The sequence below is a fragment of the Amblyraja radiata genome, chromosome 34 (genome assembly GCF_010909765.2).
Source record: "Amblyraja radiata isolate CabotCenter1 chromosome 34, sAmbRad1.1.pri, whole genome shotgun sequence".
Lineage (NCBI taxonomy): Eukaryota > Metazoa > Chordata > Chondrichthyes > Rajiformes > Rajidae > Amblyraja > Amblyraja radiata.
The window spans coordinates 4,824,092-4,845,008 of record NC_045989.1 but is presented as its reverse complement, the minus strand read 5'-3'; the positions used below and the strand labels follow the sequence as shown (position 1 = coordinate 4,845,008).

Sequence of the window (20,917 nt, the reverse complement as noted above, 5' to 3'; positions counted from 1 at the left end):
TTTGATCAGAAGGAGGGTTTCAGCCTGAAACGTTGCCTATTTCCTTCACCCCATAGATGCTGCTGCACCCGCTGAGTTGCTCCAGCACTTTCCAGCATCTGCAGTTCCTTCTTAAACGACTATCTTTGACCGGACTTTACTGGTTTTATCTTGCATTAAATGTTATTCACCTTATTTCCTTTATCGTATATCTGTACACTATGGATGGATTGATTGTAATCATGTATTTTTTTTAGCACGCAACCAAAGCTTTTCATTGTACCTCGGTACACATGACAATAAACTAAATCCAAACTTGTGTGGAACTATGTCCACAGAATATAGCTGTGCCGTTAGCAAAAGGAAATATCTTTGGTATCCTTGGGCTTGAGGAGCAAACTTATACTTTAAAAAAAATTAATAGATTGCTTCACAAAACCATTCAGTGTGCTGTCAAATAAATGACAATTGATGAGCACAAATCTACTTTATCCACATGTAAACATGTTCATTTAAAGGCTACTCAGTAATTTGGAAAAGAACAAGTTTAGATTAAATAACTTCATTTTCCACATTTTACATACTTTGTATAATTTATGCTTTTTTTTCTCCCGCAGGAGAGGCATTAGATATTTACCAAATCATTGAAAAAACAAATGGTTCCCTTAACAAAAGAAAATAAGTACAGAACAAGAGATCTTTGGACTACAAAAGACAACTTCGGGAAAGTAACAACACAGTTCACCCACAATGGTGTGTGGTTTTCCTGCAACATAAACGGTAAAAATGGAAGCTCTGAGATTGCTCATTTGGCCCAACGTCTGGAATTCAGAATGACAAATGATTCAAGCTTGGCAGAGACCGATTGTGAATGGCTTACATCCTGTGGTGGGTGCAAGCTGAACTCTTACATCCTCACTTACTGGGCTAATTATTCACCATTGCTCAAATTCATCTTTTCCTTCTTTTCTTTTTCGGTTCTCGGTTTTCATCTACGGTGGTATTTGACTAAAGAAGGAAAGTAAAGTTCCACTGTATTAATTGCACAATATGGACACCTCTGTTTAAATATACGTGCTTCATTTAACACAGAATTTCAGCATTACTGAAAGACTACTTCTCTTTCCTGTGTTGTAATTACTATAATTGTATCAGTGTGAGATATGAACAACCACTTGGCAAATCAACGTGATTATTTCCCAGTGATTATTCATGGGTCAGGGATTAGAACCACTGGGTAGCAGTAATAACGGGGTGTATTTAAAGTCTCTTGGAACAAGTATGGGATTTGGCACATTTCTCACTATAATTGTGTGCCCCGTCCTCATTACCCTTCACTAATCAAAAGGGAATCAACTTGCACATTTAATCAAAGCAGAAAAGTTCCGTCTTTTCCATTCCAACTGTGTGAAATTCCTGACCTAATATAATATGCTCTCTATAAATTGATTACGTAAGATTAAAAAAAAACATTTGTATATAATCATGATAAGAACCATGCTGGTTGCTTTACATGTTGCAATTTTTAAAATGGCCTTATAAAAATGTCACCCTGAAATCAGTTTTGACTATCTCCCAGTCCACTTTGCACTTTACATGATTGAAAATAAAACTGCAGATGCCGGAAAGACCCAGCAGGTCAGGCAGCATCTGTGGACAGGGAAACCAAGTTCACGTTTCATATATATGTAAAGCAATATGTTTTTTTATGCACAGACGATGCCTGTCAGGTGTGTGCCTCCAAATTATTTTTTTTATTGCACGATGAAATCGTAGACTATGCTCGGTCTAGAAGACTACCAGTTTTTTTTACCCAAAATTGTTCTGTTCAAAACGTTCCTCCCCCCCCCCCCCCTCAACCCTGCAGATGCTGGTTTAAACCGAAGATAAACACAAAAAGCTGGAGTAACTCAGCGGGACAGGCAGCATCTCTGGAGAGAAGGAATGGATGACGTTTTGGGTCATTCAGACCCATTCCTTCTCTCCAGAGATGCTGCCTGTCCCGCTGAGTTACTCAGATCTTGTGTGTGTCTCTCCAGCTTTGTTCTGGCCTTTTCCTACCTCCAATGACCCCCCCCCCCGGCCTTCTTTCAGTCCAAAGAGGGTTCCGACCCGAAACGTTTACCTGTGCATCATCGTCATTCCCATCCTGCTGAACATCACCCTCCTCCTGCTCCTGCAGCGCTGCATCCAACGTGGCTGCATTAATGCGGAAATCCCGGGACGTGCTGAGCTTCATGTACTGCATTAAGTTCACCTACAAGGAGGAAAAACACTCCCTCGGTAGAATGTGAGGTGAACCACACAAAAGCACAAGCTGTTCAGCTGCTAAATAAAAGGATCCATGAAGACCACAAGTTGATAAAGATCACTTGTATATCATGGTTGGATGAAAGGAAGAAGCAAGTCCATCAATTCATTTTTTCTAGAAGGAAGGATAGGCCAAAATGCCACCTTCATCATACGATTTATGAGAAAAGGAAAGAAACTGAGTTCACTGATTTTGTACGTTGTCCATTTTCTCACTGATATTATTGCAAGTGTACACTGTGTAGAGAATTATTCACTATGGCCGATTAGTTCAGAGACAGTGTACGACAATCGTGCAGCAGATACAGCAGAGTTTAGAAATACAGCACTGACTCCACGCCGACCATCGATCACACTAGTTCTAGAATCCCACTTTTGCATACGCACCCGACACTCTGGGGGCAATTAACGTCTTTGGGATATCGGAGGAAACCCAATGCGGTTACAGAAAGAATGTGCAATCTCCACCCAGACAGCGTCCAAATTCAGAATCAAACCTTTGTCTCTGGCGCGATGAGGCAGCAGCGTCACTGTGTTGCCTCTGCCCCATTACTGAATAAACCAATAACCTTCAGCAGATTCCTGAAACTGTAAAGTTTGGGATAAACTTTCCTTCAGTAAACCTACTGAAGGAGCAGTTGGAACAATTAATTAAGTGAATGGCCCATGGTACACACTCAAACCTATTATTTATAGGCTGTCATTTTGAATTTGTTCATCTTCACCATCTTTAAGGTCTAAAAGTCAGGGGTTGTAGAATATTAAATTAAAACAACATGCATTTTATTGTACTTCACTGCCACACTAGTATAACATATAGCAGCAAATTCAACACTCAGATCTGCAATAGTGATCTAGCTAGCGGCAGTTACAAGTAGGAATCAATAGCACAGCCTTGCCATTGGTTGCACTGTTTTTGACTGGGCGCTACTTCGAACAATCGCAATATTTTTGAGAACATCTAACTGAATTTTTTTTTCAAATCAATATTTCTTACAGGCAAATATATTGTAGATTGTGATGGGTAAAGAATAAAATTTGATGTAAATATATCTATAAAATTGAATAAAGCAACAAAATGATAAATCAGGACCTTGTACCTAATTATATGTTGTTAATTTGTTTTGTCGTTTAATGATATTCATCTGGCACATTTGTTCAATCTTGCTGCACTTGTAGGGAGGAAAATGAAAGCAGAAACATAACTAATCCAAAGGAAGTTGGGTTTGTTTACTCTGATACACAATTATGAATTGATCACAATTTATTTCAATATCATGAAAGTAATATTGAAAATGATACAAAGCACAACGTGCTGGAGATACTCAGCTGGTCAGACATGATTGGTGCAGGGGATGTTTTGGATTTGGGTTGGGACCCTCCTTCAGGCTCAAACTTTTCCATAGATGACGCTTGACATGTCGAGTTTTGTATTGTATTGTATTGTATTGAAATTTATTGTCATTGTCTCAATTAGAGACAACAAAATGAATTTCCCTTTAGTCAGTATCATAAAAATAAATAAATAATAAATAATAAAACATATTAAAAATAAAATAGAATTTAAAAAAAAGCACAAACACAGAAAGTCCACGACACAACATAACACAATGGCACCAAGGTGAGGAAGGCACCATAATCCAGCCAGCCTCCCCTCCGATCTTCCCAGATGTTCACCCGTGGTCGGGGCCTTCCAAGCACCCGCAGTCGCCACCCCGGGCGGCCCGATGCTCAGGCCCTCTCGCCAGGCTGATGGAACGCCGACGCCGAACCTCGATGGTGAAAATCCTCCTCAGCGGCCCGGACCTCCCGATCAGAGTCCGCAGCTCCTGAGTCCGGAGGCCGAGCCGGGCAGAGTCACAGGACCCCATGATGTTTGTCAGCTCCGCCCGCGTTGGGAGCTCCGCGAACCACAGCTCCAGGATGTCGGTGCCGCAGGCCCAGCCCCGGTAAGGCATCGCCAGCCCCGGTAAGGTACCGATCCCCGGTAAGGCATCGCCAGCCCCGCGATGTATCAGCGCTGTCCCGCCGCTGCTGGAGCTCTGGTCGGTCCAGACAGGAAAGGCCGCGCCAATCCAGTAGGTAGGCCGCTGGGGGGGGGGGTGCGAGGACTCGAATAATAGTCGCGTCCTCTCCAGGAAGCGACTGAAGGACAGTATCCCCCTTACCGTACCCTCTTCCCCCACATTGAAACATTTAAAAAAACATAAAAAACACACTTCAATATAACAAAAAAAAACAAAAAAACAAAAAGATACCGGGCTGAAGGTGGAGGCAGCTGGCACCAGCGCCACCGGAAGTACAACACTTAGTTTCTCCACCAATTTGTGTTTTGCTCATAATTACAGCATCTGTCGTACCTTGTGGCTCAATTGAAGATGATACTAATGGTCTCAAGGAGGTTAATTATATATATTTAATTTAGTGTCTTTTATCTCTACCGATTAATGCAGATCATAAATTAACAGGATTTTGCCAACAGTTGAAGGACAGTTATCTACCTTTGATTTCTTGGTCAGGTGGATCAGAAATTTCTCATACTGCTCAATGGCAAATATTAGGTTGGGTACAGGCTTGGTTTCACGTAGAACTCGAGCCTGAAAATAGAATAACACGATTATAGGCAGCTTATCCTGAGGGGACATTCGCACCATATCAATGAGAAGAAAAATAATGATCGCAGCACAAGCTATTACATGCGCTCAGTATTCACAACTATCCAATGTCTAAATCTCAATGTCCACAGCAAGTTCTAAATTAGTTTCCACAAATGAATGGATGACAAAGAACATTTGAACTCAAGATTCTGTTTACACCATCTTTTATATAATGTAATAATTAATAAATGCTTGTAACCGAATGGTTAAATCAAAAATCACTTTAAAAAAATTGTGTGTCACAAAAGGCCACAAGCAAAAATTAGCAAATAACTACAAATCAGACTAAAGGTAGACAAAAATGCTGGAGAAACTCAGTGGAAGAGGAAGCAATCTATGGAGAGAAGGAATGGGCGACGTTTCAGGTCGAGACCCTTCTTCAGACTGATGTCGGGGGGGCGGGAAAAAGAAAGGAAGAGGCAGAGACAGTACTGTTTCCACCTCTTCCTTTCTTTTTCCTGCCCCCCCCCCCCCCCCCCCGGACATCAGTCTGAAGAAGGGTCTCGACCCAAAAAGTCACCTATTCCTTCTCTCCATAGATGGCTGCCTCACCCACTGAGTTTCTCCAGCATCCGCAGTTCTTTTTTAAACAAAGACTAAAATTCCTCAACTTCACATATACTGATAGGTGGAGGGTCAAAGATTGTTTAAGAATCAATGATTGGTTGACTGATACAGCCTGGGAACAGGCACTTTTGCTCACCGAGTCCACTCCGACCATCAATCATCCGCTCGTACTAGTTCTGTGTTATCCCACTTTCGCATCTATTCCCTGCACACTAGGGACAATTTACAGAAGCCAATTAACCTACAAACCCGCAATTCTTTGGGATGTGGGAGGAAACCAGAGCACTCAAAGGACTGACATGAACAATGGAGGACCCGGAGTGGGGGGACAGCTGTGAGGGACGGTGGGAGAGCAAAAGAGGGGCACTATAGAATCCTCTGCCCAGGGGATTAGTCTGTGTTTGTTTGTTCCGGTGAAGGCGCTGTGCACACGGCAGCCAGCTAACCGTCGCTTGTCTTTTTCTTTTTTTCACTTTTAATTTCAACTTTTTGTGTAACTTGTGTTTTGTGACTGTCGGCACACCAATTTCACTCCAGGGATGAATAAAGTTTTATCGTATCGTATCGAAACCTTTGCAGGGATTCGTAGGGAGGAAGTGTAAGATCCACCCAACAGCATTTGAGATCAGGATCGAACCCTGGTCTCTGGTGCTGTGAGGCAGTAGCTCTACCAGCTGCACCACTATACCGCCCACTAATCAGTGATGCACATCAATTTATCAATGGTTGAATAAGGCTGAATGAGCCAAGACAATAAATACAGTTCCCCATTCTCATTTACACGGAATAAAACGCTTCCACTCCAGGGTAAAGATTTTGCCGATTGTGTACCGTTGCTGCGGTAATAGATGCCATCTCCTTTTTGTCCTTTTTCTTCTCTGCGCCTCCTGCAAAGCTCATCGTCTCATTCTGGATATTCTAGTCAGGAAACAAGTTAGAATGATCAAACATTTGTTTCCACATTGATCTGCTCCACAACAGTCACAAGATATACACACACTTACAAGAGCTTAGGCAACACAAATTAGGTTTAATCTATGATTTGTAACTTTGGCAGGGGAAGATGGAACTCCCAAAGTATCAATGATTGACATCTCAAATAGAAGAAATACAAAAAATTAATTAAAATGTTTAGCAAACTATTTTAGTAACAAATTATCGATACTGGCCTTTGTTTACATCAAACTAGCCACCTTAGCTCAGGCAAATAAACTGAGTCTCGGACCAGAGGGCACAGCCTCAAAATCAAAAGCACGTGGTTTTAGAATGGAAATGAGGAGGATTTTCTTTAGCCAGAGGGTGGAATTCATTGCCACAGATGGCTGTGGAGTCAAGTCGTGTATTTTTAAAGCGGAGATGGATAGATTCTTGATTAGTAAGGGTGTAAAAAGTTACAGGAAGACTTCCGGCGGCGTCATGGAGAATTAAGGCGCGGCACTGAGCTTCTCCCCCGTAAAAAAATTGTAAAAGTCGTTTTAAGTCAGCACCGATTTTTTTTAAAAACTCACCGAAGTCGCCTGGTGTTGTGTAAGGGTGTTATCATCAGAAGGTGACGTGAAAATCGGGGAGATTAATGGTGAAATCGGGTGTTTAAATGAGTTTAAATGAGCAGAGATAATCGTTCAAGGGCGCCAGAGAAAAATACTATCAGCCTTCAGCTCGAGGAAGTTTTGGATACTCTGCAAACGACAGAAGAAGAAGATTCTTACAGCCAAGGGTCTCTGCTTGAAATGGCAACAAAAGGAGACAAGAAGGAGAAAGAGGTGAAGCAAATGCTTTTAGATATGACTGCTACAATTAACATGACACTGGAGAAGATGCAAAGTATGCAGTCTCACATGGAAAGTAACAAACAGAGTATGGAGACTAACATGGAGAGTATTTCTCAAAAAATTGATAATACTTGCAGTGAGTTAAAAGAACTCAAAAAGCAGTATAAGGAATTTGATAAGAGATTAAAATCAGAGGTAGTCCAGAAAATGAGATTGTTTACACCGGCAAGACACACTCTGAGGGAAGTCCCGGGAGTAAGATATGGAATTTTCTTTCCCGGAAAAATGAAGATAACTTATAACGGCGTTGAACGCTCATTTGCAGCTCCCGGAAAAGCTTTAAAGTATGCAGAGGATATCGTTAAGAAAACATCGGGACAAGCTGCCGACAAGGAAGAAATTTGAACTTTTTACAAAGTTTTGAACTGATTAAAATGGCCGAGCTACCCAGACAATTATAAAGCTTATCTCGTTGGAATGTGTTATTCAGAGAGCTTGGTTATATTCAACCTTGGATGCAAAGCACAAAGTTTAACCCCTTGGCACCTGCTTGTACGGTAGTTAACCCTTTGGTACCAGCTTGTATGATGTATGGTAGTTATAGAATGGGATATTATGTAAGAATACAGGGTGGATATATATGGGAAAGTTTAGATTAGATTAAGATTGGATAAATTAGAGGGACATATAATCGTGTATATGTTTGTTCTATATTTGTTTTGTTTTTTTATTCCTTATGTCTCTTTTTTCTCTCGGCTGTCACTAGCACTGATTTGATAAACTCATATAAGAAAAAACACAATATGAAACGATATGTAACTTTTTATGAGGATTCACCAAGGGGGAGGAGCTCAATGTATAACAACATCACGGAGGTCTATACATTTTTTGCCATCGTTGATGGCTATTCGTCCTTAAGGTATCTTCCCTTAGATACCTTAATAGCACCTTTTTTTTTAAAGCACAATCAAGATTTTTATCTGTTTAATTTTTTTGAAAGTAATTGTGTATCACATTCTTTTTTTCTTTTTCTAAGGCACTTTACAAGAAGGAGATGCAATATAAATCTAATAAACCGGGATGACCACCCAAGTCCTAAAATTCTGAGGTATTTGTTTGCACCATATGATTCAGGAATATTACCCTGATTTACAATGCAAGACGATAGACAAATAAAGAATGGAGGAATTACATTTTGTAGTTGGAATATACGGGGTGCCAACGAACCAATTAAGAGGGGTAAAATTTTTGCCCAACTAAAATCGTTGAAAAGCGACATAATGTTTTTGCAGGAGACACACATGAAACAACAAACACAAATAAGATTAAAGGCGAATTGGATAGGCCAAACATACTACTCCTCATTTACTTCTAATCTAGGGGTACAGCTATTCTTATTAGGAAAGGTATTCCTTTTAAATTAAAGAATACCATATCAGATAAAGAGGGAAGATATATTATAGTTTCGGGTGAAATTTATGCAACCCCACTAACTTTGATAAATATTTATGCTCCGAATTTTGATAACCCCCACTTTTTTGATAAAATTATTGACATAATATCAGAGTTTAATTACCAAAATGTGATAATAGGGGGGGACTTTAACTGTGTTTTAGATTCATATCTAGATAAATCAGCAAAACAAAAGAAGAGTAATTTAAAATCTAAAACTAGCGAACTTCTAAATACATATATAAAAAATACGAATATAATAGATGTATGGAGATCTGCTAATCCAGTTGGAAGGGAATACTCGTTTTACTCTTCGGTGCATAAAACTTATTCAAGAATTGATTATTTTTTAGTGGATATGAAATTAATGCCATATACAAACAACCCAACATACCACATTAGTAGTATCTCAGATCACTCTCCGTTGACATTTTCAGTAAAATTTGAGGGAATGCCGGGCAAAAATTTTTTTTGGAGGTTTAATACACATATTTTAAATGACGTGCAAGGCTATCAATATTTAAAACAACAAATGGAACTTTTTTTCGATACAAATGATATACCAGGTACTTTGCCTTCTTTATTATGGGAAACTTTTAAGGCATTTATGAGAGGAATTATAATTTCATATCAAAGTTTTCAAAATAAAAAGAATAAGACAGAACAATTGTTGTTAGAACAAGAAATCAGACAGTTAGAGATGGATAATGCCAAAGATTCCACGACAGATAAACACAATAAGATAATATTACTGAAATTTAAACTTAATCGAATTTTATCGGCAAGGGTAATAAGACTATTCCAAATGACAAAACAGGAACATTTTGAGTTTGGTGACAAACCACATAAGCTTTTAGCTCGCCAATTGAAAAAACAAGAAAAGGAAAATACTATAACCAAAATTAAATCAGAGAAAGGTGAATTACTAATACTACCTAAAGATATTAATAATAGATTTGCCCAATTTTACCAAAACTTATATACATCTAAAATTAAAAGAGAAGATAGTAAAATAAAAAAATTTCTAGATAATTGTAATCTTCCAATACTGGACCTTTTGGAACAAGAGGAATTAGGAGCTCAAATTACAATCAAAGAAATAGGTGAAACAACAATTTCAGGAGATAACAACCCCTTATTTATTTAATTTATACTCCCATGCTTTTAAAGAAAACAAACTACCTGAAACACTAACAGAATCAACTATTACGCTTATTCCAAAAAAAGATAAAGATTTAGAAGATCCGGGCTCGTACAGAGCTATATCACTTTTAAATACAGATCAGAAAATTTTAGCAAAGATTTTAGCAAGAAGATTAAGCAAATATATTAGTAAATTGATAAACCCTGATCAAACGGGGTTTATACCTAAAAGATACTCATTTAATAATCTGAGACGTCTGTTTAATATAATGTACTCGCATAAAGTAGAGGAAGAAGATATATCAATTATTTCTTTGGATGCAGAGAAAGCATTTGATCAGGTAGAGTGGCAATACTTATATAAAGTACTACAAAAATTTAATATGGGAGAGAATTTTATAAGATGGGTAAAATTATTATATGATAAACCGATGGCAAGAATTTTAACTAATAACATGTTATCTCAAAAATTTCAACTATCAAGGGGTAATAGGCAGGGATGTGCACTATCACCCCTGCTATTTACCCTTATGATAGAACCCCTGGCTGAAAGTATAAGAATTCATCCGAATATTCAGGGCTATAATACCAGAGACTCAAAGAATAAAATCTCATTATATGCAGACGATATACTTTTATATATTACAAAGTCACAAACGAGCATACCAAATTTATTAAACTTAATAGAGGAATTTGGGTCTTTTTCTGGATATAGAATAAACTGGAATAAAAGTGAAATCATGACATTAAAACCTCAAGAACCTACACACTTACTGAAGTTCCCCTTTAAAATCGCAACAGAAAAATTTAAATATTTGGGTATTCAGATTACTAGAAAATATAAAGCATTATTCAATGCTAATTTCATGCCTTTATTAAATAAACTTAATACGTTGATTAAATTTTGGAAAACACTTCCCTTATCATTATTAGGTAGAATAAATGCAATAAAAATGATCTTCCTACCACAATTACTATACCTATTTCAATCTATACCGGTATATATACCAAAATACTTTAAAAAAAAATTAGACTCTAATATTACTAATTATATTTGGGACTATAGATCACATAGAATCACAAAAAAACACTTATGTAAACCAAAAGAGGTCGGGGGACTTTCACTTCCGAATTTTATGTATTATTACTGGGCAGTGCATATTAAGAATATGATTTATTGGTTGGATAGTTCTACCCAACAGACAGAATGGATAAAAATGGAGAAGGAGGATTGCCATCCTAGTAATATAGGAACGATCCTCTTCTCCCCAAAAAAACTGAATAACACAATATATAAGAAGAACCCAATTATATATGGCACAATAAGAATTTGGAAACAAATAAAATTATCTTTAAAATTAAGAAATCTATCACTGTTAATGCTAATAGCGAATAACCCTTTATTTAAACCATCTCTTATTGATAAGACATATAACCAATGGGAAAGTCTCGGAATTAGAAGGATCGGGGATATGTATGAAATGGGAAACTTACTATCATTCCAACAATTACAATTAAAATTTAAATTGAAAAACAACCAATATTTTAAATATCTTCAGATTTGCGATTTCGTGAAAAAATATATACAAGGATATCAAAAAGTAACTCCTGACTTATTGGAAGAGGCAATGAATATTGAAGCTGACTCACAAAAATTAATATCATATTTATATAATAGTATTCTAAATATAGACCTACCATCGACAGAGGTACTTAGAGAAGAGTGGGAACGGGAACTAATGATAAAAATTACGAAGGTTAAATGGGAAAAATACCTGATATATATTCACAAATGTTCAATTAATGTAAGACATAATTTAATTCAATTTAAAATTGTACATAGATTATATTACTCAAAAACAAGATTGAACAAATTTTATCCAAATATATCCGCCACTTGTGATAAATGTCTAGCCCAAAAGGCAACTATAACACACTCCTTAGTCTCCTGCATAAAACTTTATAGATTTTGGAATGATATTTTTGAAATATTTACAAAATTATTCAAGACAAGAATGGAACCTAATACTGAAATGATTATATTTGGCGTAATGGAAGATGGGAATAAATTGAACACATCTCAAAATCTATTCCTTAACTATGGTTTAATAATAGCAAAAAAATTAATTCTTAAATTTTGGAAGGGTACATCAATACCAACGCTTAAAATGTGGATTGCAAGTATGTTGGACACCGCTCATCTTGAGGAAATGCGATTCCTCCTAATGGATAAATCAGACCAATTCATAACGAGTTGGTCTCCATTCGTCGTTTTTTTGGAATCATATGGTGCAACACAATTGTAAAAAATAACTGTTTCAGGACTGGACGAGGGTTGGTCAAGACTATAAATAATGATCTCCTCTTTTTTTTCTTTTCTTCTCTCTACTCTCTCTCTCAACTTTCTTCATTTACTCGTTTTCTTTTTTCACACACTATATATTTCACATCTTTCTATCCTTTACTATCTAACTTCTTTTTCTTATTCTAATCTTTTTTCAGTGTAACAAAAAAAAAAAAAAAAGAAGTTGTACATAAAATGTATTATGAAAATATATATTAGGCACTTTGGTGCCATATGACTGTACTTACTTCTAATAAAATAAAATTTAAAAAAAAAAAAAAAAAAAAAGTTACAGGAAGAAGGCAGAATTGGGATTGAAGGGAAAAAATAGATCAGCCATAATCGAATGGCGGAGCAGAATCCATGGGTCGACTGGCCTAATTCTGCTCCTATGTTTTATGATCTTATGCTTGTTGCGCCGCTTAAGAATAACTGCGGATCGCAGTTCAACCCGTTTTTTGGAAGAATAACAAAGATTGCTGTGAGAAGATAGACACAAAATGCTGAAGTAGCTCAGCGGGTCAGGCAGCCAATCTGGAGAGAAGGAATGGGTGATGTTTCAGGTCGAGACCCTTCTTCAGACTTGGGCCAAGGGAAACATCAGTCCATGTTCATGCTTATAAGTCTTATTCAGTGGTCAAAACTGGAATAGATGTACATGTAAGATGAGAAATAAGCTTAGTTTAAATCACTATCAGTGTTGCCATCTCGACAACCAAGTTCATGTCTCCTCTTCTCAATCGTTCTTCCTGCAATATTACACCAACAACTTCTAATGGGACTGAAGCTAATGTTCAGAACTAACAGGTCGGTGGGGGCAGCAGCGTGTTCGTCATTTCTACTTTTGTTATTTTTGGTGTGTCTAGTGTCAGTTTGGGTGTCTCTCGGTATGTCTTATGTGGGGCGTGGGGGAGAGGGGAAAGGGGGAAACCGCTTTTGGCCGCCTCCTCCACGGAGAGGCGAATTTTTCCATGTCGCCTCCCTCGCGGCCTAACATCATGGATTGGAGCGGCCTTTCCCGGAGTCGGGCCCGGAGCATTGGCAGCAGGTGCAGCATGGACTTTCCATCGTGGAGCGGGCGAACCCTTGCCGGGGGTCGCCAGAGAGGAGTGCTCCGAATGCTGTCCTGGTGTCGTTGACATCATGGGGCTGTGGTCTGCTGAGCTTCTAGCCGCGGGTGTGGCGTGGACTTACCATCGGGAGCCTGGGATCCCTTGCTATGGATCGACAGAGAAGAGCTCTGATCGCCGGCCCACGGCCGATAACATCCTGAAGACGCGGTCTACGGAGCTTCGAGCCGCGGGCGTGGCGTGGACTGACCCTCGCTAGAGATCGCCGGAGAAGAGCTCTGTCCTGCCGGCCTATAACATCCTGAAACCGCGGACTCCGGTAGAAAAGTGCCGATTTGGAACCTCCAAGCGTGTTTCACCGCCCCGATGTCGGAGGTTAGATCATCCCAATGAGAGGGCCTGTACATCGAGGGCCATCTGTAGCGGCTACTACGGGGGGTCCGACCACGGGTGAACAAGGGAGCTGGCTGAACCTTGTTGCCTTCCACCACAGTAAAGAATGCTGTGGTGGATGTTTGTGTTAAATTTGATTGTGTATCGTGTGTTCTTTTAATTGTATCGCTGCTGGCAAATTCATTTCACTGCATGTAATGTGCATGTGATGAATAAAATTGACTTTGGCTTTGACTTTAATGGGAAGCCTTTCCACTTGTCATTATTCCCATTCAGGACCAAGATTACCCAAAGCTCAGCAACTGAGCGGCAGTGATGCAGACATCATTACATGTAACACACAAAATTGACCCTCTGCAACCACAAATATTAAATCACAAAGCTATCAAAATTGTTTGAAAATAATAACCACCAATAAATGCTAAAAATGAATAGTTACATACCTGAACATAGGTTATAAAAGCATAGCACTGTGGGGTCAGATGAGATCCCGAAAGTTTAACCTAAACACAACAGATCAAAAATGCATTAGCACATTCTTACTTTCCATGAAATCAGAGAATAGGAGATGGGCTGCATGTTTGTCCAAGATACCATTCAGTCCTCAATCTTAGATTCATGGAGTGATACAGAGTGGAAACAGGCCCTTCGGCCCAATGTGCCCACACCGGCCAACATGTCCCAGCTTTACTCGATCTACCTTCCTGCGTTTGGCCCACATCCCTTCAAACCTGTCCGACCCATGTACTGTACATCCATTTTATAATTCTATAATCTCTACTGAAAGGGCTGGATGTGGAGAGGATGTTTCCACTAGTGGGAGAGTCTTGGACCAGAGTTCAAAGCTTCAGAATAAAAGGACGTACCTTTAGAAAGGAGATGAACAATTTCTTTAGTCAGAGGGTGGTGAATCTGTGGAATCCATTGCCACGGATGGCTGTGGAGGTCAAGTCAATGGATATTTTTAAGGTGCAGATTGACAAATTCTTGATTAGTACGGGTGTCAGGGGTTATGGGCGGGAAGGCAGGTGAATGGGGTTGAGAGGAAAAGATAGTGAGTCGGATGAAATGAAACTGAGTTGGATGATCAGCCATGATCATATTGAATGGCGGTGCAGGCTCGAAGGGCCGAATGGCCTACTCCTGCACCTATTTTCCATGTTTCTATGATAGATTGAATGGTGTAGATTTGATAGGCCGAATGATCTAATTCTGCTCCTGAGACTTCTGTAGAAGCTGCCTGAGGGAAAAGGGGGGAATTTTCACAGGCTTTTTTTCTTGTAATAATGTGAAACTGGTGGAGTCTGGAAGCACATTGTTTCTCATGCTTTAGTTCAGCTTTGTTTTTGAATATGAATATTTAAGGCCTAAGGAAGATTTTCTGCATTTGGTAAATACAAGTTTTAGATAGCATTATGTTGTATACCCAAAAGGGCACATTGTAGCTGTAATTTCCTACAAGAACCAGCTTTGAAAAACGGCAAACACGGAGGACAAAAATCAACCGATTATCACAAGATAAAAGCAGTGAAGGTGGACCACATTGAATACAGCACTGAACAGGCCCTGCGGCCTACAATGTCAGTGCCCAACATTATGGAGTTAAACTAATCTCTGCCTGCACTTGTTCCAAATCTCTCTATTCCCTGCATATCCATGTACCCACCCAAAAGCCTCTTAAATGCCTCTATCATATTTGCCTCCACCACCACCCATGTCAATGCATTCCAGGATTCCATGACTCTAAGTGAAAAAAAAACTTGCCCCTCACATCTGCTTTATACCTTGTTCCTCTCACCTTAAAGCTATGCTGTCTAGTCTTTGACATTGCCACCCTGCGAAAAAGGTTTGGACTGATCACCCGTTCACACCAGTTCTATGTTATCTCAATTTCGCATCCACTCCTTCCACACACGTGGCAATTCAGACTATTTATCCTAAAAACCTGCACGTCTTTAGGATGTGAGAGGAAACAGAACCACCCAGAGGAAACCTATGCAGTCACAGGGAGAACGTGCAAACTCCACACAGACAGCACCCAAGGACAGGATCAAACGCGAGTCTCTGGCGCTGTGATGCAGAGGCTCTACCAGCTACGAACTGTGCCGCCCTGTGAACATCAAGCAGCTTGTTTCAAACATCTCCACCAACTAGCAGTATTCATTTGCTGCACACAAATTAGCAGTGCATTGATTTGCTGCCCTCAGGTGGTAGCAGTTTGTAAAAGAAAATGCAACATTGATATTTTCAGCAACTGATCCTCTCACAAACTAAAACATAGGACTAAATTCGATATATATTGCATTAAACATAAAGGAAAACAGTTATTAAATGAATTTTGACTTTGTCATTTGCCAAAGGGAGATAAATCCAGATAACAAAATTGCAAATTACACCATGCTTCACATTTGCCATCAAATAACAAACTTTATACTTTAAAAAACATCAAGTTAATAAGCAAGTTCGGTATTCCGACTGCGCATGCCCAGGTCGTAGGTCACAAGCGAAAAACAGTCTCGGCAACGGTGGTGCTGCATTGTGTGCAGGCTTGCGTTACGTCCGTGGTCGGGGTAGGGCCCAGCTCTCCGTCGCTGCGGGTGCTGTTGAGTTGCTGTTGGCCATCCCTGTCCCCTCCCCGGTGTCCCATCCCTGTCCGGGGTGGCCTTGGGCTGGCGGGGCGGCCCTGGACTCGCAGCCGCTGGCTTCAGCTTGGCTCTGCCTGTCGCGCCGGGTTGGCCGGCAGCCCTCCACCTCCACCCCCCTCCCCTCAATCCGACACCCAGATCCTGCTAAAAGATGGGCAGCCGCCGGCCGTGCTCGAAGACGGGTGACTTGGAGCTGCTGCTGCTGGAGTCGTCCTGGTCGGAGAGAGAGTCTGTGGATGGGCTCCTGCTGGCTATGGCCAGGCCGGGCGCCCGCTGGAGCTACTGGTGCTGTTGGTGGTGCTGGCGGCAGCAGCAACCTTCTCCCCCAAAACATCACCTATCTATGTTCTCCAGAGATGTTGCCTGAGCCACTGAGTTACTCTAGCTCTCTGCGTCTTTCTCAGGTTGCATATCAACTTCTTGATATTTCTTAATTTTAATTATGAGATAAGTCAAACCGGGGTGTTTAAGATGATAAAGGGACTGGATATTTTAGATACAGAAGAACTACTTATTTAGTGAGACCATAACAAAATCTTAAAATTGGAGCCAGACCGTTAAGAAGTGAAGATAGACACAAAATGCTGGAGTAACTCAGCGGGCAGTATCTGTGGAGATGATAATGTGAAATCAGGTAGCACTTCTGTTGCAGAGGTGGTGGTGGAGAGTTTGAACTCTTACACTCCAGAGAGGTGAAATGAACTGAAAGTTTAATGAGGGATACAAAGATTCATAAATAAAACTGGACTGGAAATTGGTGATGATCTAACAACATAGGTGGAATGTAGAGAGGCTTAATGGTCTACCAGCAATCTGATGGGAGGGACTTAATGCAGAATATTAATTATCCCCTCCCCTCAGAAAAAGTTACACAGAATAAATCAGCAGCTAATTACTTACTAATTTCTCAAATCTTGCAGGAAGATGTGCAGCATTTGTTGTGTAACCATGGATGTACTGGTGGGGGTACAAAAAATGTATAATTTACTCAGTAACAAGGTTAATTTCACTCCCCTCCCCTCAATCCTGTTTGAGCCAAGAATATTACAATGCAGGCATTTAGAAAAAAAACCTTTCTGTAATGCCAGCAAAGTAAAATAATGTTTCCAACATCAGCCTTTTTCTAAACCATACTTAATTTGGTCAACTGGTGCATAAGGGGAAGGAAAATGGATTCTTCTTTTCCTTCATAAAACACCAAAGAAACAATGAAACAAAGCTGGATTGATTCCCAATGTGAGAGGGATTTTTCGACTGTGTTTGGTGCTGGAAAGAGATGATGGTGGGTTGATTAAACTCATTGCAATTGTCCAGTCAGAAAAATAATGTCAACCAAAGACTGTAAAGGCACACAACTCATTTCACGTATGAACACGCTTTGTGCGTTTGCCAACTGGATAATAAATGGATCTTAAGCCCCTGTCCCACTTAGGAAACCTGAACGGAAACCTCTGGTGACCTTGCGCCCTACCCAAGGTTTCCGTGAGGTTCCCGGAGGTTTTGGTCACTCTCCCTAATGGTTGAAAGTGGTTTCCGTGCAGTCGAGGCTTCTTCTATGTTCCTGCGATTATTTCAACAAATTCAAAACCGGCTTCGACTAAAAATAGGTTGCCGTTTGGTCGAAGCCAGTGGAGTGGGGTCGCTATTTACTTACAGGCAGTCAAAGGCAATCTCCTTCGCTGACCAGCCATTTTGATTGGCTCATTGGAGTTTTCAGCAAAGATTCTATAGGATCTTTGGTTTTCAGGACCTAGAAGATCCGCCGGAAGGTAAATTGCCCGCTAACCGTATTAAACTTCTTAAAACTGTCTCCACTCCTTCTCCCCCCCCTTCTCTGTCATTCTTTCCTCTTCTCTCCCTCCCTCCCACGCTCTCCAAAGGACTTAACGTGCTCTGTGGCAACCGTTTAACTTCCTCTTCATCGCGCAGACAGCGCTCCTCCGCTGTCCCTGACCCCCACCTTCGCGATGTGTTTGTGAGTGTGTGTGTGAGTGTGTGTGTGAGTGTGTGCGTGTGTGTGTGCGTGTGTGTGTGTGTGTGTGCGGTCGGTAGCAAAGATCCTGTAGGATCTTTGGTCAGTAGATGCAGCTCACGCTTCGGTGGAAGCTTTCCAGGCGAGTGACCAAAACCTCTGGCGACTCAGGGAAACCTTGGGTGGGGCGCAAGGTCACCAGAGGTTTCCGTTCAGGTTTCCTAAGTGGGACAGGGGCATAACTTTTCAATATAAGTTCTACCCAATCACATGCTCACCCTGTGATTGAATGATGTTAGAATCGTACAACATGGAAACACAGGGTCTTCGACAGAACTTGCCTATGCCGATGAAGATGCCCCATCAACACTAGTCCCACCCGCTCTAAACCTCTCTTATACATGTACCTGTCCAAATGCTTTTTAAATGTTGTTTATAGTACCTGGTTCAACTACCTCCTCTGGCAGCTCGTTCCATACAACCATCACCCTCTGTGGAAAAAGTTGCCTCTCAGTATCCTATTAAGTCTTTCCCCCCTCACCTTAATCAAGTCAGAGAGTTAATTAAGTCACAGCTATTCAACATAGAAATAGGCCTTTCAGCCCAACTCACCCATGCCAACTGTGATGCCGATTTATGCTAACTCCGATCTAAGCCCAGATCCCTCTTCTCCTTTCCTATGTAAATGCCTTTTAACCACCCTAATTGTATTTGCCTTTACCATTTCTTCTGGCAGTTCGTTCCACATATCCAGATGTGTGAAAAGCGTGCCCTTCAGATCTCCTTTAAATTTACTCCCATAAGCTTCTGGCTCGATCTAGCCCATTATTTTCTAAACCTTGATAAGGTCATTCCTGAGCCTCCTATGTTCCAGTAATAATAATCCCAGGCCCTTCAACATCTTGTAAGTAAAGCCCTTCATTCATGGCAACATCCTGGCGGTTATTATACGGTGATTCACCTTTCAATTTACTTCTGTTTTCTCCACCGTCCCATATAATTCTGAGCACAAGAAGAGAAAATTCATCCTTAAAATGTACATTGTAATTATGGTCCAGTGCATCAGAAATAATCAAGGCCATCACACCTCCAAATTCAGAGACAGTTTCTCCCCAGCTGTTATCAGGCAACTGACCCATCCTATCACCAACTAGAGGGCAATCCTGACCTGACATCGTTGGAGACCCTTGGACTCATCTTTAGTCGGATTTTACATTGAACTAAACGTTATTTCATTACCCGTGAATGGCTCGATTGTAATCACATACAGTCTTTCCGCTGACCGGACAGCACGCAACAAAAAAAGCTTTTCACTGTACCTCGGTACACGTGGCAACAAACTAAACAGTTCTGCGTACTTACGTATTTTACTAATGAGGTGAGAATGTTATACATTTTGCCCATCTCCTTCAAGAGAATGTCCACACAGCCTCCCAACGGAATGGATGTCTGTATCAGTTCATGGAACGTAGTCAGCAGAGTGCCCAGCTGAAGGATGATGGCTTTCTCAACAGGTTCTCTTGTAGTTGATCCTTGAGAGCTCTCATCTATAAATAGAGGGGAAAAAATACTGGTGAGCTAATTTACTAAGAACAATTGCCTTTACCTCCTTTCCTGGTGGCATTGACAGTCTTGCCAGGTTAGTCACCTCCAGCTTGTGGTAAGGTATTACCAAACCACTGATTCCGTACAGCGTAGCTCCCACAACACTTTCTCACGATCTAAAAGCACATAATACCCAGCGGAGAACAATATATTTCAGAATATGACGATTCATTCTCGTGCTGGCACTGGAAGAGTGAAAGGCCTGGATAGAGTAAATGTGGAGAGTTTAAGAAGGAACTGCAGATGTTGGAAAATCAAAGGTAGACAAAAGTGCTGGAGAAACTCAGCGGGCGAGGCAGCATCTATGGAGCGAAGGAAACAGGCAACGTTTCGGGTCAAAACCCTTCTCTCCACATTTACTGAAGGATGGTTCCACTAGTGGGAGAGTCTAGGACCAGAGGGCACAGCCTCAGAATAAAAGGACACACCTTTAGAAAGGAGATGAGGGGGAATTTCTTTTGTCAGTTGGTGGTGAATCTGTGGAATTCGTTGCCACTGAAGGCTGTGAAGGCCAAGCCATTGGGTATTTTTAAAGCGGGTATTTTTAAAGCAGGTTTACAGCGACGATAGACACAAAATGCCAGAGTAACTCAGCGGGCCAGGCAGCATCTCTGGAGAAAAAGTATAGGTGACATTTCGGGTCGAGGCCCTTCTTCAGAGTGAGAGTCGGGGGGGGGGGGGGGGGGGGGGGGGGGCGAGGAAAACTAGAGGAATGAAAAGTTACAGAATTGGTCACAGTTATGCAGAGTGAAGGTGCAAGAAAAACGATTCACATGGATGTTACTGGGACAGGAAGGTTTGAGTTATGAGGAAAGATGAGAGCTGGGATTTTTGTTTTGTCCTGGAGTGTAGGAAAAGAGGAAGGAAAGGTGAAATAATAAAGAAATTCCAGGCACTGGAACCTCAGCAGCAAGGTTGACTAAAGTGCAAATTTCAATCAAGGGGATGCATAAGGGACAATAGATTTGGAGGAGTCTCTCAGGATTGTAGGGTGAAAGTAGGTGAAAG

General features: G+C 40.7%; 2 protein-coding genes across 4 annotated transcripts in view; one reads left to right on the top strand and one right to left on the bottom strand.

Annotated features, from left to right (window-relative positions):
- polg (DNA polymerase gamma, catalytic subunit) overlaps positions 1–1,537 on the top strand; it is a 56,199-nt gene extending 54,662 nt beyond the window's left edge. For both annotated transcript variants that reach the window (XM_033050316.1, XM_033050315.1), the window contains one exon: positions 597–1,537. In XM_033050316.1, the coding sequence (XP_032906207.1) occupies positions 597–661 (65 nt within the window). In that variant the 3' untranslated portion in view covers positions 662–1,537. The remainder of the gene's footprint in view (positions 1–596) is intronic.
- Positions 541–20,917, bottom strand: part of fanci (FA complementation group I) — a 99,304-nt gene continuing 78,927 nt past the window's right edge. For both annotated transcript variants that reach the window (XM_033050313.1, XM_033050314.1), the window contains exons 32-38: positions 19,667–19,851; positions 17,233–17,289; positions 14,131–14,190; positions 6,345–6,431; positions 4,791–4,886; positions 2,105–2,236; positions 541–987 (exon numbers count right to left, since the gene is read on the bottom strand). In XM_033050313.1, coding sequence (XP_032906204.1) covers positions 931–987; positions 2,105–2,236; positions 4,791–4,886; positions 6,345–6,431; positions 14,131–14,190; positions 17,233–17,289; positions 19,667–19,851 — 674 coding nt within the window. In that variant the 3' untranslated portion in view covers positions 541–930. The remainder of the gene's footprint in view (positions 988–2,104; positions 2,237–4,790; positions 4,887–6,344; positions 6,432–14,130; positions 14,191–17,232; positions 17,290–19,666; positions 19,852–20,917) is intronic.